The 11909-nt window shown below is 31.7% G+C and overlaps 7 protein-coding genes across 7 annotated transcripts; 4 read left to right on the forward strand and 3 right to left on the reverse strand.

Annotated features, from left to right (window-relative positions):
• Window positions 1-186: 186 nt before the first annotated feature.
• Window positions 187-2844, forward strand: FG379_003546 (zinc finger protein; the record flags this gene model as incomplete). Its single annotated transcript, XM_067329175.1, has 1 exon — window positions 187-2844. One exon carries the CDS (start codon window positions 187-189, stop codon window positions 2842-2844), a length of 2658 nt encoding a protein of 885 aa, XP_067185352.1.
• An 80-nt stretch (window positions 2845-2924) lies between these two features.
• FG379_003547 (Ced12 family protein) lies at window positions 2925-4058 on the reverse strand (the record flags this gene model as incomplete). The annotated part of the gene is made up of 1 exon (XM_067329176.1): window positions 2925-4058. One exon carries the CDS (start codon window positions 4056-4058, stop codon window positions 2925-2927), a length of 1134 nt encoding a protein of 377 aa, XP_067185353.1.
• A 249-nt stretch (window positions 4059-4307) lies between these two features.
• FG379_003548 (uncharacterized protein) lies at window positions 4308-4853 on the reverse strand (the record flags this gene model as incomplete). Its single annotated transcript, XM_067329177.1, has 1 exon — window positions 4308-4853. One exon carries the CDS (start codon window positions 4851-4853, stop codon window positions 4308-4310), a length of 546 nt encoding a protein of 181 aa, XP_067185354.1.
• Window positions 4854-5140: 287 nt separating this feature from the next.
• Window positions 5141-7063, forward strand: FG379_003549 (DNA topoisomerase I; the record flags this gene model as incomplete). The annotated part of the gene is made up of 1 exon (XM_067329178.1): window positions 5141-7063. The coding sequence occupies one exon, from the start codon at window positions 5141-5143 to the stop codon at window positions 7061-7063; it is 1923 nt and encodes a 640-aa protein (XP_067185355.1).
• Window positions 7064-7122: 59 nt separating this feature from the next.
• On the reverse strand, window positions 7123-9481 carry FG379_003552 (uncharacterized protein; the record flags this gene model as incomplete). The annotated part of the gene is made up of 3 exons (XM_067329181.1): window positions 7123-7135; window positions 7207-9409; window positions 9475-9481. 3 exons carry the CDS (start codon window positions 9479-9481, stop codon window positions 7123-7125), a joined length of 2223 nt encoding a protein of 740 aa, XP_067185358.1.
• Window positions 9482-9671: 190 nt separating this feature from the next.
• On the forward strand, window positions 9672-10547 carry FG379_003553 (uncharacterized protein; the record flags this gene model as incomplete). Its single annotated transcript, XM_067329182.1, has 1 exon — window positions 9672-10547. The coding sequence occupies one exon, from the start codon at window positions 9672-9674 to the stop codon at window positions 10545-10547; it is 876 nt and encodes a 291-aa protein (XP_067185359.1).
• A 654-nt stretch (window positions 10548-11201) lies between these two features.
• FG379_003554 (uncharacterized protein) lies at window positions 11202-11834 on the forward strand (the record flags this gene model as incomplete). The annotated part of the gene is made up of 1 exon (XM_067329183.1): window positions 11202-11834. One exon carries the CDS (start codon window positions 11202-11204, stop codon window positions 11832-11834), a length of 633 nt encoding a protein of 210 aa, XP_067185360.1.
• Window positions 11835-11909: the final 75 nt, after the last annotated feature.

Below are 11909 nucleotides of genomic sequence, written 5' to 3' on the forward strand. Positions count from 1 at the left end.
AGGGTCTCGATATTGCATGATCTGTGAAAATGTTTGTGTATTCACTTGGTGTAAATTTTTTATCATAAAGTCACAATAAGACAAAAAATAAATTCACATGTATATCTTTGAATGAGAAGGTTCTCTGACTAATTCTATATTTAATAAGAACTTTTTTCTCGAATAAATTTTTTGTATGCATTTCAAATGCGTAACAAAATGTCAAAAAAACATACAAAAGAGGTTAACCATAATGGGATTATTGGAAGTAGGTATGAATTGAAGGATATAAATGATGATAAATTCAATCAAACACTAAAAACTACAGATAATGCTCTTTGGATTTCAGAATCAAATTTGAAGTTAAGTAGTAAATCTAGAAATGTTGAAATCGTCAAAACTGAAAAAGGAGAAAATTTGAATGTTCTTAGCAATATATCTTCGGAATTTATTTGTCCAATTTGTTTAGACTACTTTATTTTACCAATTACGATACCGTGTGGTCATACATTCTGTAGATATTGTATCACACACAATAGACTATTGGGAAAAAACTGTCCAGTTTGTAGGCAAGTAATAGGCTATAATTTCAGAACAAATATGGCAATACATAACGTTGTTATGATGCTTGGAATGACAACTTTTAATCACTTTGATTCACAGGAAGTAGATACAACAGAGTTATTCCTTTCAAACGATATATTTTCTAAGGAATACAGACCGAAATGGTGGCAACTTTGCTTTTGTAAACCAATAATTTCTGTTACACTTTTTAGTCGAATAATTGCAGACGAAATACTTGGAATTGGGATAGTTTTTGCGGAAGATCTTACACGTTGTATTATTGATCGCCTTTCAAGAGCAACATCAACTAATTCTTCTGTTAACCATTTAATCTGGTCAAATGGTATTTACATGATTGGACCATTTGAAACTCAGCTTTTAACTAAATGGATAGGTTGCCCACTTCTACCTTTTGATCATTCAGAACATGATGAAAAGAAAAAAGAAGATTCAGACTTCATTTTAAATAATAATACCCTGTTTAAAAATCAAATCAAGCAATGGGTTGAAACATGTATTGCTTTGAAACCGACAGTTTTGAACATTGGTAAAATTCCATTTGCAAAAGTAATAACACATCCGATAATTCGTATAATTAGTGATAGAATACATCGTGTTGAGTCAAAGATATTCGACCTAGGTTTACTTAGGTCTCCCTTACCATGGGATTTGGGGAGGCATTCTAAGTCAACTATTCAAATTCCACATTCCTCAGTTAGTACAAATCATTTACTAATAGTCAACATTAAAGAACATAATCAAATTGTTAGTGAAATAAGTAAGGAGGAAGATAAACAATTAACAGAAGAATTAAGTTCGAATAAAGATAATGAGTACGATTGGGGTATTGGGGTAATAGATTTGGGTAGTAGTATTGGAACAATGTTAAAAATACAATCCAATCACCAACTTGATTCTGATGAAATAATACACCTAGCTGATAGGGTGGAGATTATTACAAAAGTTAGATCAATTTCTTATTTGAATAATGAAACCAATTACATACATCAAAATAATAAACTTTTAATAAAAGAATGGAGAGATTTCCGTTGGAGTAAGAAGTTAAATCGTGTAATAAATATAAGTGAATATATCGATAGTTTTGCTGAACTTGGTAATTTAAAATCAAATAATACATCTCCTTCAATTTCTGAGGCAGAATTCAAAAAAACAGAATATTTCAATAAAAATAGTGTTTATGAAAACTATGATATGAATCTACATATTGAAGAATTAGGGTTGGAGGAAATAAATGAATACCTTGAAGTTTACATTCCTGTTAATGTTAATAGTTCCATTCCGTGTGAGGGTGCGGAGAAAACAGAGAATGGAGAATTCTGGTCAGTAGTCGTTCATCCTCTTGGAATGGTATTTGGTAGGGGAAAAACAGGTGAGCTTGGTCTAAGAAAAGTGGAAATAACAGAAAATAATGGGTATATAAGTAGGGAGCATTGCGTATTTTATTACTCTGTATCAAATGAAAGTAATAATGGTTTTCCGGACAATTTAAAAAAGAAAAGTAACAACTGGTATGTAAAAGACATTTCTACATCAGGCACATTTGTAAGATTAAAGCCTTTTAGTAGTCCACTAAGGCTTGTACCTGGTATGACTCTTAAAGTGGGACAATGTAAAGTTGAGGTGTTCCCTTATATTACTACAGCTCTACATCAGAACGTAACGGTTAACCCTGTTAATGGATTAGGTGCGCCGTTAAGTGAGTCAATGAATAACATTCAAGGAAATTACATTAGTTATACAGATAATAATAACTCTGGTTCTCCTCAAGTAATGCACATTAATCAAATTCCAACTAATTCTTTGGATAATAGTCTGTTATTTTCGCAACTAGTCACAAACCCATATTTTACAAGCATAAACCATAATTTTATTACACAAATGAACCTTTTAGCTGCATATAGCTACATGAATCTATCTGGTTTGTCGATAATTAATGATAGTAGTAGATTTTCAGAATACTTTAATTTATTCGTTGAAGACTCAGTTAGGCGAGTAATCCCACTTTCAGGTTCACGAGAATCTTACGGATCTAGGATCGATGGGACGTTCACACAGAATCTATTTAATGAATTAAATAACAACTTAAACGATTTAAATACGTCAGGTAGTATGCAAACTAGAGAGGATAGCACTTTAGGCTTGGGAAACCTGGAAAATAACTACTTGGAACTTCAAGAGCAACCTGATTTCGAAATGAGGCCAAGAGAACCGAGAACAACACAAGAAGGCGACGTATCTTTTGATTTAATAAATACAAGAGAATTGAACGATAATAGATAAATGCCAAGTTAGCAATAAGCTACTACCAGATATTTGTGTATTTAATTTTGCATATAAGTAGTTTATAATTTTGTTCAATATTAATTGTTAACGTATCTTCTTAAATTGCAGATTCTTCTGAATTCAATTGTATTTTTTGGGAGGCTTTCAATTGTTTGAATCATTGCTATCTGTACATTTCTCAGAGCTCTATCAAACTCAAAAACCGTCCCATTATTTCCTATAAATTTGACGATATTGATCCATTCAAAATGAAATCTAATGGCGCAAACACAAAATAGCTCCGAAACAGCGCTGAATGAAAATTCATCGCAAAGTTTAATGAAATTCTTTTGTGCTTTCCTTGTTGCAGTATGTGAGGGTATACCTGGTATTTTAAATATATTTGGAAGTAGATTCAAATATAAGCAAATCATTGCAGATATGTTAATTAGAGCTGCTGAGAGGGGATATGATGCACTTGGCTCATCTAATTCGACCTCTCTCTGGCTAAGTTCGGAAGTAATTGAATTAGACTCTTCTATCTTCGGTAGAAATAGGTGAAAGTTTTTGTTTTCACTCTCATTCATTCTGAGATTTGTATTAAATGGTGTAGAGGCAATACTACAGCTTGAGGTACATCCATTAATACCAGTAGGTGTTTTACAGGGACTATTAGTCTCATTAATATTTGAAAGATTCGCATGTGAAAAGCCGAAACCATTAGTATTTGAGTTTTTATCTTGATTATTTAAAACGTACTTCTGTGATTCCATTAGTATCTTCCTAAATACAGTTCTATATTGTTCTGCAAAGTAAACCATGTTCTCAAGGGTAATAAGCCCTCCACATTTAAATTCACACCTTGGATCGCTGCTTTGAAACCCTAAAAGCCTCCAATTTCTCGAAATTCCGTTAATTCCCGGAAAATTAGGGTACGCAAGTGACCAATAATCTTGAAAAAGTTGTTCTTGGTGCGGGTCGATACAATTTAATGAGATTTGACATTTTTTTCTTAAACACCGTAAAATCTTTTTTTCTCTCGGGAGCGCAAATAGTTTACTTGTTATCGAATGTTTTAGCTTTTTGTAAAATGATTCCTTATCACATACCTTTCTTAGTTCAATTACCTCGCACAATTGTGTGTTGTCCACATTACAGTTTCTAGAAAGGATCGTTACTTCTGGAATAAATGAACCCTTAACTGACGAAGTTTGAGATACAAAGGATGACATGACAATTCTAACGTTAGTTAAAAAACTTATTAAAAATGCCACACAGTAGTTTATTTACATAAATTCTGTCAAGAAGATAAATAGGCGCGCGTAGTTGGCATGTAATTACCGTTCTAGTAGACTTATTCACAATCAATTAGATAATTGAAGTAAAATAGAGTATTCACTATTATTCAATAATTTAAATACTTTCTTTTTTTTACAGGTAAATTCAACAGTGTTTTATTTTTTATTGAGTGACTATTTCTTCTAAACAATGTTGGTTTTGTCTACTACATTTTCTTTTTTTTCTTCGATCCCTGCAAAAAATGAGTATGCAACATATGAAAACGCAATTCTTGAAATTGTTAAGCAGGATGAATTTATAAGAAATGCAATCCAAATTGGAATATTATTGTCGTACATTTGATCTTTATAATATAAGTAAAACAGTGCTGTCATCCAAAAGGAAGCAACTGTCTCTATAGCAAGTCTGATATATGTATATATTGTATATATTTTCATCGTTTCTTTGTTATTGGTTGTGACCGAGTAAAATCCTAGTAAACCAAATGAGGAGCAAATAACCGAAAATATCACAAATACTGTACTGACTGTAACTGAGGATGCTAAGTCATATGATGCCTGTATTATAGAACTTAGATCTGAAATGCAAACAATATATAGAGCCAACTTTGCAAGATCTTTCGGGAGTGGTTTTATAAATTTTCTCTCAGATGGACTGCATGGTAATTCTTTATTTTGACTTGAACCATTGACATTTTCTATTTCTTTTAATGTTGCTTTTTTTTTCATTTTTTAATGTAAGAATATTTGAAGTTTATTAATTCGCATGATAAAGTTGGGGCATTTTTTTTGACGCTAAATTTTATATAAAAACTCAGGGGTGAAAGTGTGCAATGAAAAAAAAGAGAAGTTATTCACACAATGGAAAAAAAAATGGAGAATTAATTTTTAAACCTTACCCACGATTGTCAAATTATTCAGGCAAAATTTAATGGTACCAGTTTCGCGCCAATGATTTTTTGGGTTGTAAAAGTATATTTATTCATTTGTATTTTGAAATCAATATATTTTAAGAGATGAAAAACGAGGTACCATATGAAACAACAACAGCGAGTTCGGTAAAGCGAAGGAAGGTTATTAAAAAGACTGAGATTGATTATGAACCTTTGAATAAATGGTGGGAGCATCCACCAAGAGAAGAATCTGGTGCCCAATGGGAATACCTTGAACACCAAGGAGTCATGTTTACACCTCAGTACCAGGTTCACAACAAACCATTAATTTATGATGGAGAGAGAATCCAACTCCCTCCAGAAACAGAGGAAATAGCAAGTTACTGGTCACAACTAATCGACACAGATTGGGCTCAAAAAGAAAAGTTTAGAGAAAACGTGAAAAAAGCATTTATAAACTCAATCCCAGAGGATCATATACTTTATAATAAAGTGGATTGGAGCAAGTGTGACTTTAAGATTATTAAAGAGTATCTCGATGATGAAAGAGATGCAAAAAAGAATCTTTCCAGAGAGGAAAAGGATGAACTGAAAAAGATTAAAAGCGAACAGGAATCTCCATTTGTCTATGCCTTGGTAGATTGGATAAGAGAAAAGGTTGGAAATTTTCGAGTAGAACCTCCGGGATTATTCAGAGGTAGAGGTGAACATCCGAAGTCTGGTATGATCAAGAGAAGAATATTTCCTGAGGAAGTAATTTTGAATCTTGCGGAAGATGCACCTGTTCCGAAGGTGCCAAATAGTATGAGTGGGCATGCTTGGAAAGACATATTTCATGATAATAGCGTCACATGGCTTGCATATTACAGGGATACTATAAATAATCAATTTAAATATGTCTTTTTATCTGCTTCTAGTGGATTCAAAGGGATGAGTGACTACAATAAATATGAGAAGGCAAGAAAACTGAAAAACTATATTGACGCTATTAGGGGTGATTATCGCAAGAAAATGACAAGTGGTGATATTACTCAGAGACAATTGGGAACCGCAACATATTTAATTGATTTCCTAGCCTTAAGAGTAGGTGGTGAAAAAGATACAGATGAAGAAGCAGACACAGTTGGGTGTTGCTCTTTGAGAGTAGAGCATATTACATTCAATAAAGAAGAGAAATCGATAACATTAGATTTCTTAGGAAAGGACTCAATAAGGTATTTCAATACCGTTGTAATAGATCCCGCTGCATTCAACAACCTAATGATTTTTTGTAGAAACAAGGATAAGATGGAAAATGTGTTTGACCAAATTAACACCGGTTCTTTAAATCAATATTTGAAATCAATTATGCCAGAACTTTCTGCCAAGGTCTTTCGTACATTTAACGCATCCATTACACTTGAGCGTGAACTGTTTAAATTAACAAGTACAACTAATATTAAAGGCGAGCCAATAAAACTTGAGAAAAAAGAATTAGACAATAACGAAAAATCGAAGCTTGATAATTATGTAGACGTTACGAATGTTAATGATATTTTAAGATTTTATAATGATGCTAATAGGGAGGTTGCAATTTTATGTAATCATCAACGATCAATACCAAAGCAACATGAATCATCAATGGAGAAGATGATTAAACAACAAAATGAATTAAAAGAAGATTTGAAGATATGTGAAGCATTTTACAAGCTAGCAAAAAAGAATAGTAAATCTATCTCAATGTCCAATCTTCCAAAACTTTCGTCCGAAATCTCGTTTAACGGCAAACCAAGAAAGTACCCTGTGAACTTAAATTCAAGTCCGGAGGCAGTCGAAAAGAAAATGGACTCGATAAAAAATAAACTTTCAAATTTAGATTTGAAGATAAAGATAAAAGACGACAATAAAACTGTAGCATTAAATACTTCAAAAATAAATTACATGGATCCCAGAATTTCGGTTGCATTCTGCAAGAGGTACGAGTTGCCAATCGATAAAATATTTAATAGAAGTTTAAGAACAAAATTTCCATGGGCAATGTATACTAGGTCTGATTTTGCATTTTAATATCATCAATTTGTAGATATCTACTTAAATTATATTTTTTCCTCCTATTTGGTCTAAATTTAATCAAATTTGCTCCAGAATGTGTTATTTTTTCATGAATTCCGGGATTTAAATTGATGTTTTGAATCTGTTCCATATAAAACTTCTCTTCTTTGTCCTTAGACTCTGATATTCCATATTTACTTATCGAACACGTTAGATTCTTTTTCATGGTCACTCTGCTCTTAAGTAGTGCTCTGTTTTTGTTGCTGGGCAAATTTCCTATAATTAAATTATTTATGACTTCTTTAACTATTCCAGCTAATGATTCGTTTCTTGAGTTTGAGTCTTCATTATCAATTAATTCGTTAATTAATGAAATTGGGCTCATTAGTTGTATTCCTATTATTCCTTGTTCAAGGAGAGTAGAAATTAATTTGTCAGTTATTTGATTATTTGGGCCTAAAACAATCCAAATTGATGGTCTTTTCTGAATTAATAATGCTTTTTGTCTCCTCGAAGAAAACTCAATGAATTGCTTTGTCATTCGTCTTATGTTGCTTTCTTTATCCAAAGGAATTTTTACAATTCTAGTAGTTTTTAAGTACAAACGCAATATCGGGATAAGTAAAACTGAAGTAATTTCTTCATCAAAGTTGTTTTCCAGATTTTTAATTTTTTTAGAGTATAAGTCCCTCTCAAATTGCTTAAGTTTTTCTATAAATTCAAGGTGGTTTTCAAAAATTTGGTCCATATGAAAGTTAGAAATAATATCAATTATTACAATGTCTTTACCTGTGATAATAGTTTGGAGATCTTCCATTTTTTTGTTTTTGGTGAAAAACATAGAGTCGTATAAAACAAATTCACTCGGGTTGATATAATTGACAATTCCATTATTTAGAATAGTCTCGGTTAGAGAATAATAATAAACTGCATTAATCAACCTTCTCTGCAATGAAAGCGGAGTAGTAGCAACTATGTGTTTCATTATGAGGATAATCTGAAACAAATCAACAATTATTGGTCTTTTTTCATCCTCTATATATTCGGTAATTGAACCTTCACTAGGTAAACCTTTCTTTAAATTATCTGAGATAACTAAAAATGGTTGCAAAACACTAACTATACCAATGTGTAAATTTACCTCAGAATCTAGTTTGAACTCTTCCGTAAAAATAAAATAAATATCATCTCTTAGTTTATGTTCGTATGTCTTTAACACTGCTACTAAGAATGCAGGAATTTGTAGTGAGTTCTTGATTTTTGGGAAGTGTGGTGGCCTGTAAGGGGTGGAGCTACAACAAAAAAGTAAGTTTAGCCAGAACAATAGTACATTTTGTATTTCTAAAAACAATGAACTCCCACATGTAACAAATACTCCACAACACCAAACATTTGATTCAATTAATCTTTCTATTTTATTAAATATTAATGGTGCATGAAAATTTCCGAACATTTGAAATTCATTACAGATATCGACTAATTGTTTAATTGTGCATTGAGAATAATTCCCACATTTCTTGTATTTGTGCACCTTCTCCTTATAGTTTAAACTGATGTTGTCTGCTTTGTTGTTTTTTGTTGGAACAAATTTCACATTTGACTGATTTTCAGAGAGATTGCTTCCAAGAATATCAGGTTCATATTTTCTCGATACTTTGACCTCGTTAAGAAAAATATCGTAAACAAATCCAAAAACAGCGTTCTCACTTTCGTATTCATGTGAAAAGTTTGCATCAAAATCTCTTTTTTTAGAAGTTTCTTCCAATTGAAAGTCTTCGTGATAGCTGAACAAACTAGGCAATAATAAAAATCTTCCCCATTTCAAAATTATTTCTATTGAAAGTAAAATATGCATGGTTATTGGAAATGATTTGGCACTCAAGAAACTTAGGCAACCAATAATATCATGCATACCCTGAAGATATGAACATTCAAGATATTCGCATACAATGATTGTAACAATCACTATACGATCAACCAACGCACTCTCAGATAAATTGGGAAAGACGTCATTCTCAAATTTATCCAGTAGTCCGGGGATATCACCCTCTATATAGTTGCCATTTTTAGTTATTTCTGATATTAATTCATCAATTTTATCTACACCATAAAATTGTTCGGGTATTTTTGGATAGTTTATTTCATTTAGATTCAAAAACGGCCTAAATCTCTCTGCATCATCTCTTATTAATTTGTAATTTGTATCATTATTTTCTAGCCTAAATAACTTTGACTCGTTATAATTAAAAGTTTTGCATGTACTATCTATATATTTTGAAACAAATTTAGTAATAGAATCTATTTTATTTACATCAATCTGAAACAAAATACACCAAACTCTATAATCAAACCATAAATGGTCTTTTTTCAGGATATAATAACAAGTTAGTGAGAAATAATACTTTTGTCGAAGCGAATAAACATACCACACATAAATAATTATTCTTAATATTTACATCGAATTCAATACTAGATCATACATATTTTTTCAATACAAACATGATTTACAATATCATTAACCAAATATACTGGGCGCTCAAAGAAAAATAACTCGCTATTGAATCAATTAAACCTAGAATTGCTCATTGGTACTATATAACGTTTAAGATTATATCAATGAGAAATGGTTATTGACAACTTACTTACACTGACATTTATATATATTAATTTTACCTTGGGAGGTTGTTTTATTTCATCTCTCTCAAGCCCAGTAGTTTTTGTTTATTCCATTATTCGTACAATCGATGGAATGGAAGAAAATATCAAACATATTAGTAATTCAATGGACCTCTCATTACAGAACTTTTTATCTAATCATGTCTTTGATCCAAAAAATCAAGCCTTTTTAAAGTCTCTAACAATAAATGCTGATTATCATGGAACCATTTCTCCATGTGGAATGAACTTTAAACCTACACTTTCTAGTTGTAAATTTAGTGAGGAGTTCATCCATGAAATAGACTCAAATATTAGTGCAGCTTTGTATGAATCAAGAAATTCTACTCTACTCACAGTTATAGATAATGCACTTGATAGTGAAGCGGAAATTCTCTTGTCAACTAATATTTATGATAAAAACAAAGAGATACAGAAAAAAATGTATGAAATCGGGATATTGGACAAGTACAATGATGAAACGGATCCTTATTACAATCATACTCAGATGGTAGAGACAAATTCATTACAGGAAAAAAACCACTTGAAAGGTTTAGATTCAATCAATACTGGTTCAGTGGAAGCCATATTTATAGGTAGAGAAATGAGCGATGCAAGTATCAGCTCTCCGTTTAGTCTGAGATATTCGGGGAGTGATGGTTTATTTAGAGATTCCTTATATGATAGTTCAAGCGGTGTGATAAATATAGAAGAATTTAAATATCATACTTACTACGTCGGCCACTATATTAACCAGTTGATTTCAATGGTTTCACTTGGTATATCGCTGCGTCTTTTTTATATAAATAAATCAACAAAAAGAAAGCTGTATTTAGTTAAATAGCTATAGGTGAGCGAATTATATTTTTTTTTTGTGCTTTTGTTGGTTTTCATCTTCCCAAGGACTATGTAGCAAAATCAGACTAAAAAAGAAGTCAATTTGTACAATGATTTTACCGATATGACCTCAATATCGGTGAAAAAATCATTTAGAATCAATACATAGTGCTATCTTGTTTCTGATTTTTGTCATATTTTAGTGTTCTGTGAAGGTTTACTACAATATCGTCTGTTTATATCTAAAAGTTATATTATAATATACTAGGTGGTGAATAATAATTGAAAAGGAAGTAATGCCATTGTTAGAAGTGATTATAAGCTTTCCTAATGAGTAAACGAATTACTACTTAAATCTCATGATTTTTCTCAGATGAATGGCATGTCAGTTTTACCGAAACATATTACAATGACTATTACCATTCTTATTTCAAGGAGTTAATAAATCAGTTAAAAATAATTGTTTTGAAGAGTAATGGAGGATATCCTACATAAAGTTACCTAAGTAGCAAATTTACCATATTTAGGTGTTGATACATAATCGCCAAGCCAAAGATTAACTAAAATATAAATTGTTTAAAAAAACCCGAGTTTCATCTACGTATGGTAACTGCGGGAAACCCTTTAAAGTTAAATCAAAATCCAAAAAGAGAAAAAAAAAATGAAAAATATAACAAATATTTTCGAATCAAGTAACTACAAATCAAAAAACATGTTTTATTTATTGCTCGTATTTTTGAATCTATTTCATGTTTTAAGGGCTTCATCCATAATAAATTCAGCTGTTTGTGATGCTATATGCAATACTGCATCAGATACGGCATGCCAAGTTGCATCACATGCTGCTTGCCAATCTATTGGAGAAGTTGCTTGCCAAGCTGTAGGAGATGCCTTATCTAACATTGCTGGAGACACTGTCACTGACGCTTTATGTCATACTGCTTGTCATATTGCATCGAACGCGGCTTCCGATTCAACATGTGGAATTGTTTCACATATTACATCAGATGCTACATGTAGTGCTGCTTGCCAGTTGATTGGAACTGCTATAGGGCACGCTACCGGTGAAATTACTTCAGGAATAGCTTCAGAAGTGTCGAGCTCAATTTTTGCAAGAGCTATCACAACTTATTCGACCGAAGCTTCTTCCAATTTACAAGCCCTTACCGTTTCAATAATTGTCGCAAATGCATTTACATTGCTTCAAGTTCTTATATCACTTTTTGGTATGAGCTTTAACATATACGCCCATTTTAAGTATCTATATATAAGGAAACCTTATTATGTGAGATAAACACTATTTTACGCAGAATATTTGATCTGGAATTGCCATATGGAAAAGGATGAATCTGCACTTTACTCGGTATTA

Source organism: Cryptosporidium bovis (genome assembly GCF_009768925.1).
Source record: "Cryptosporidium bovis isolate 45015 chromosome Unknown contig_8, whole genome shotgun sequence".
NCBI lineage: Eukaryota > Apicomplexa > Conoidasida > Eucoccidiorida > Cryptosporidiidae > Cryptosporidium > Cryptosporidium bovis.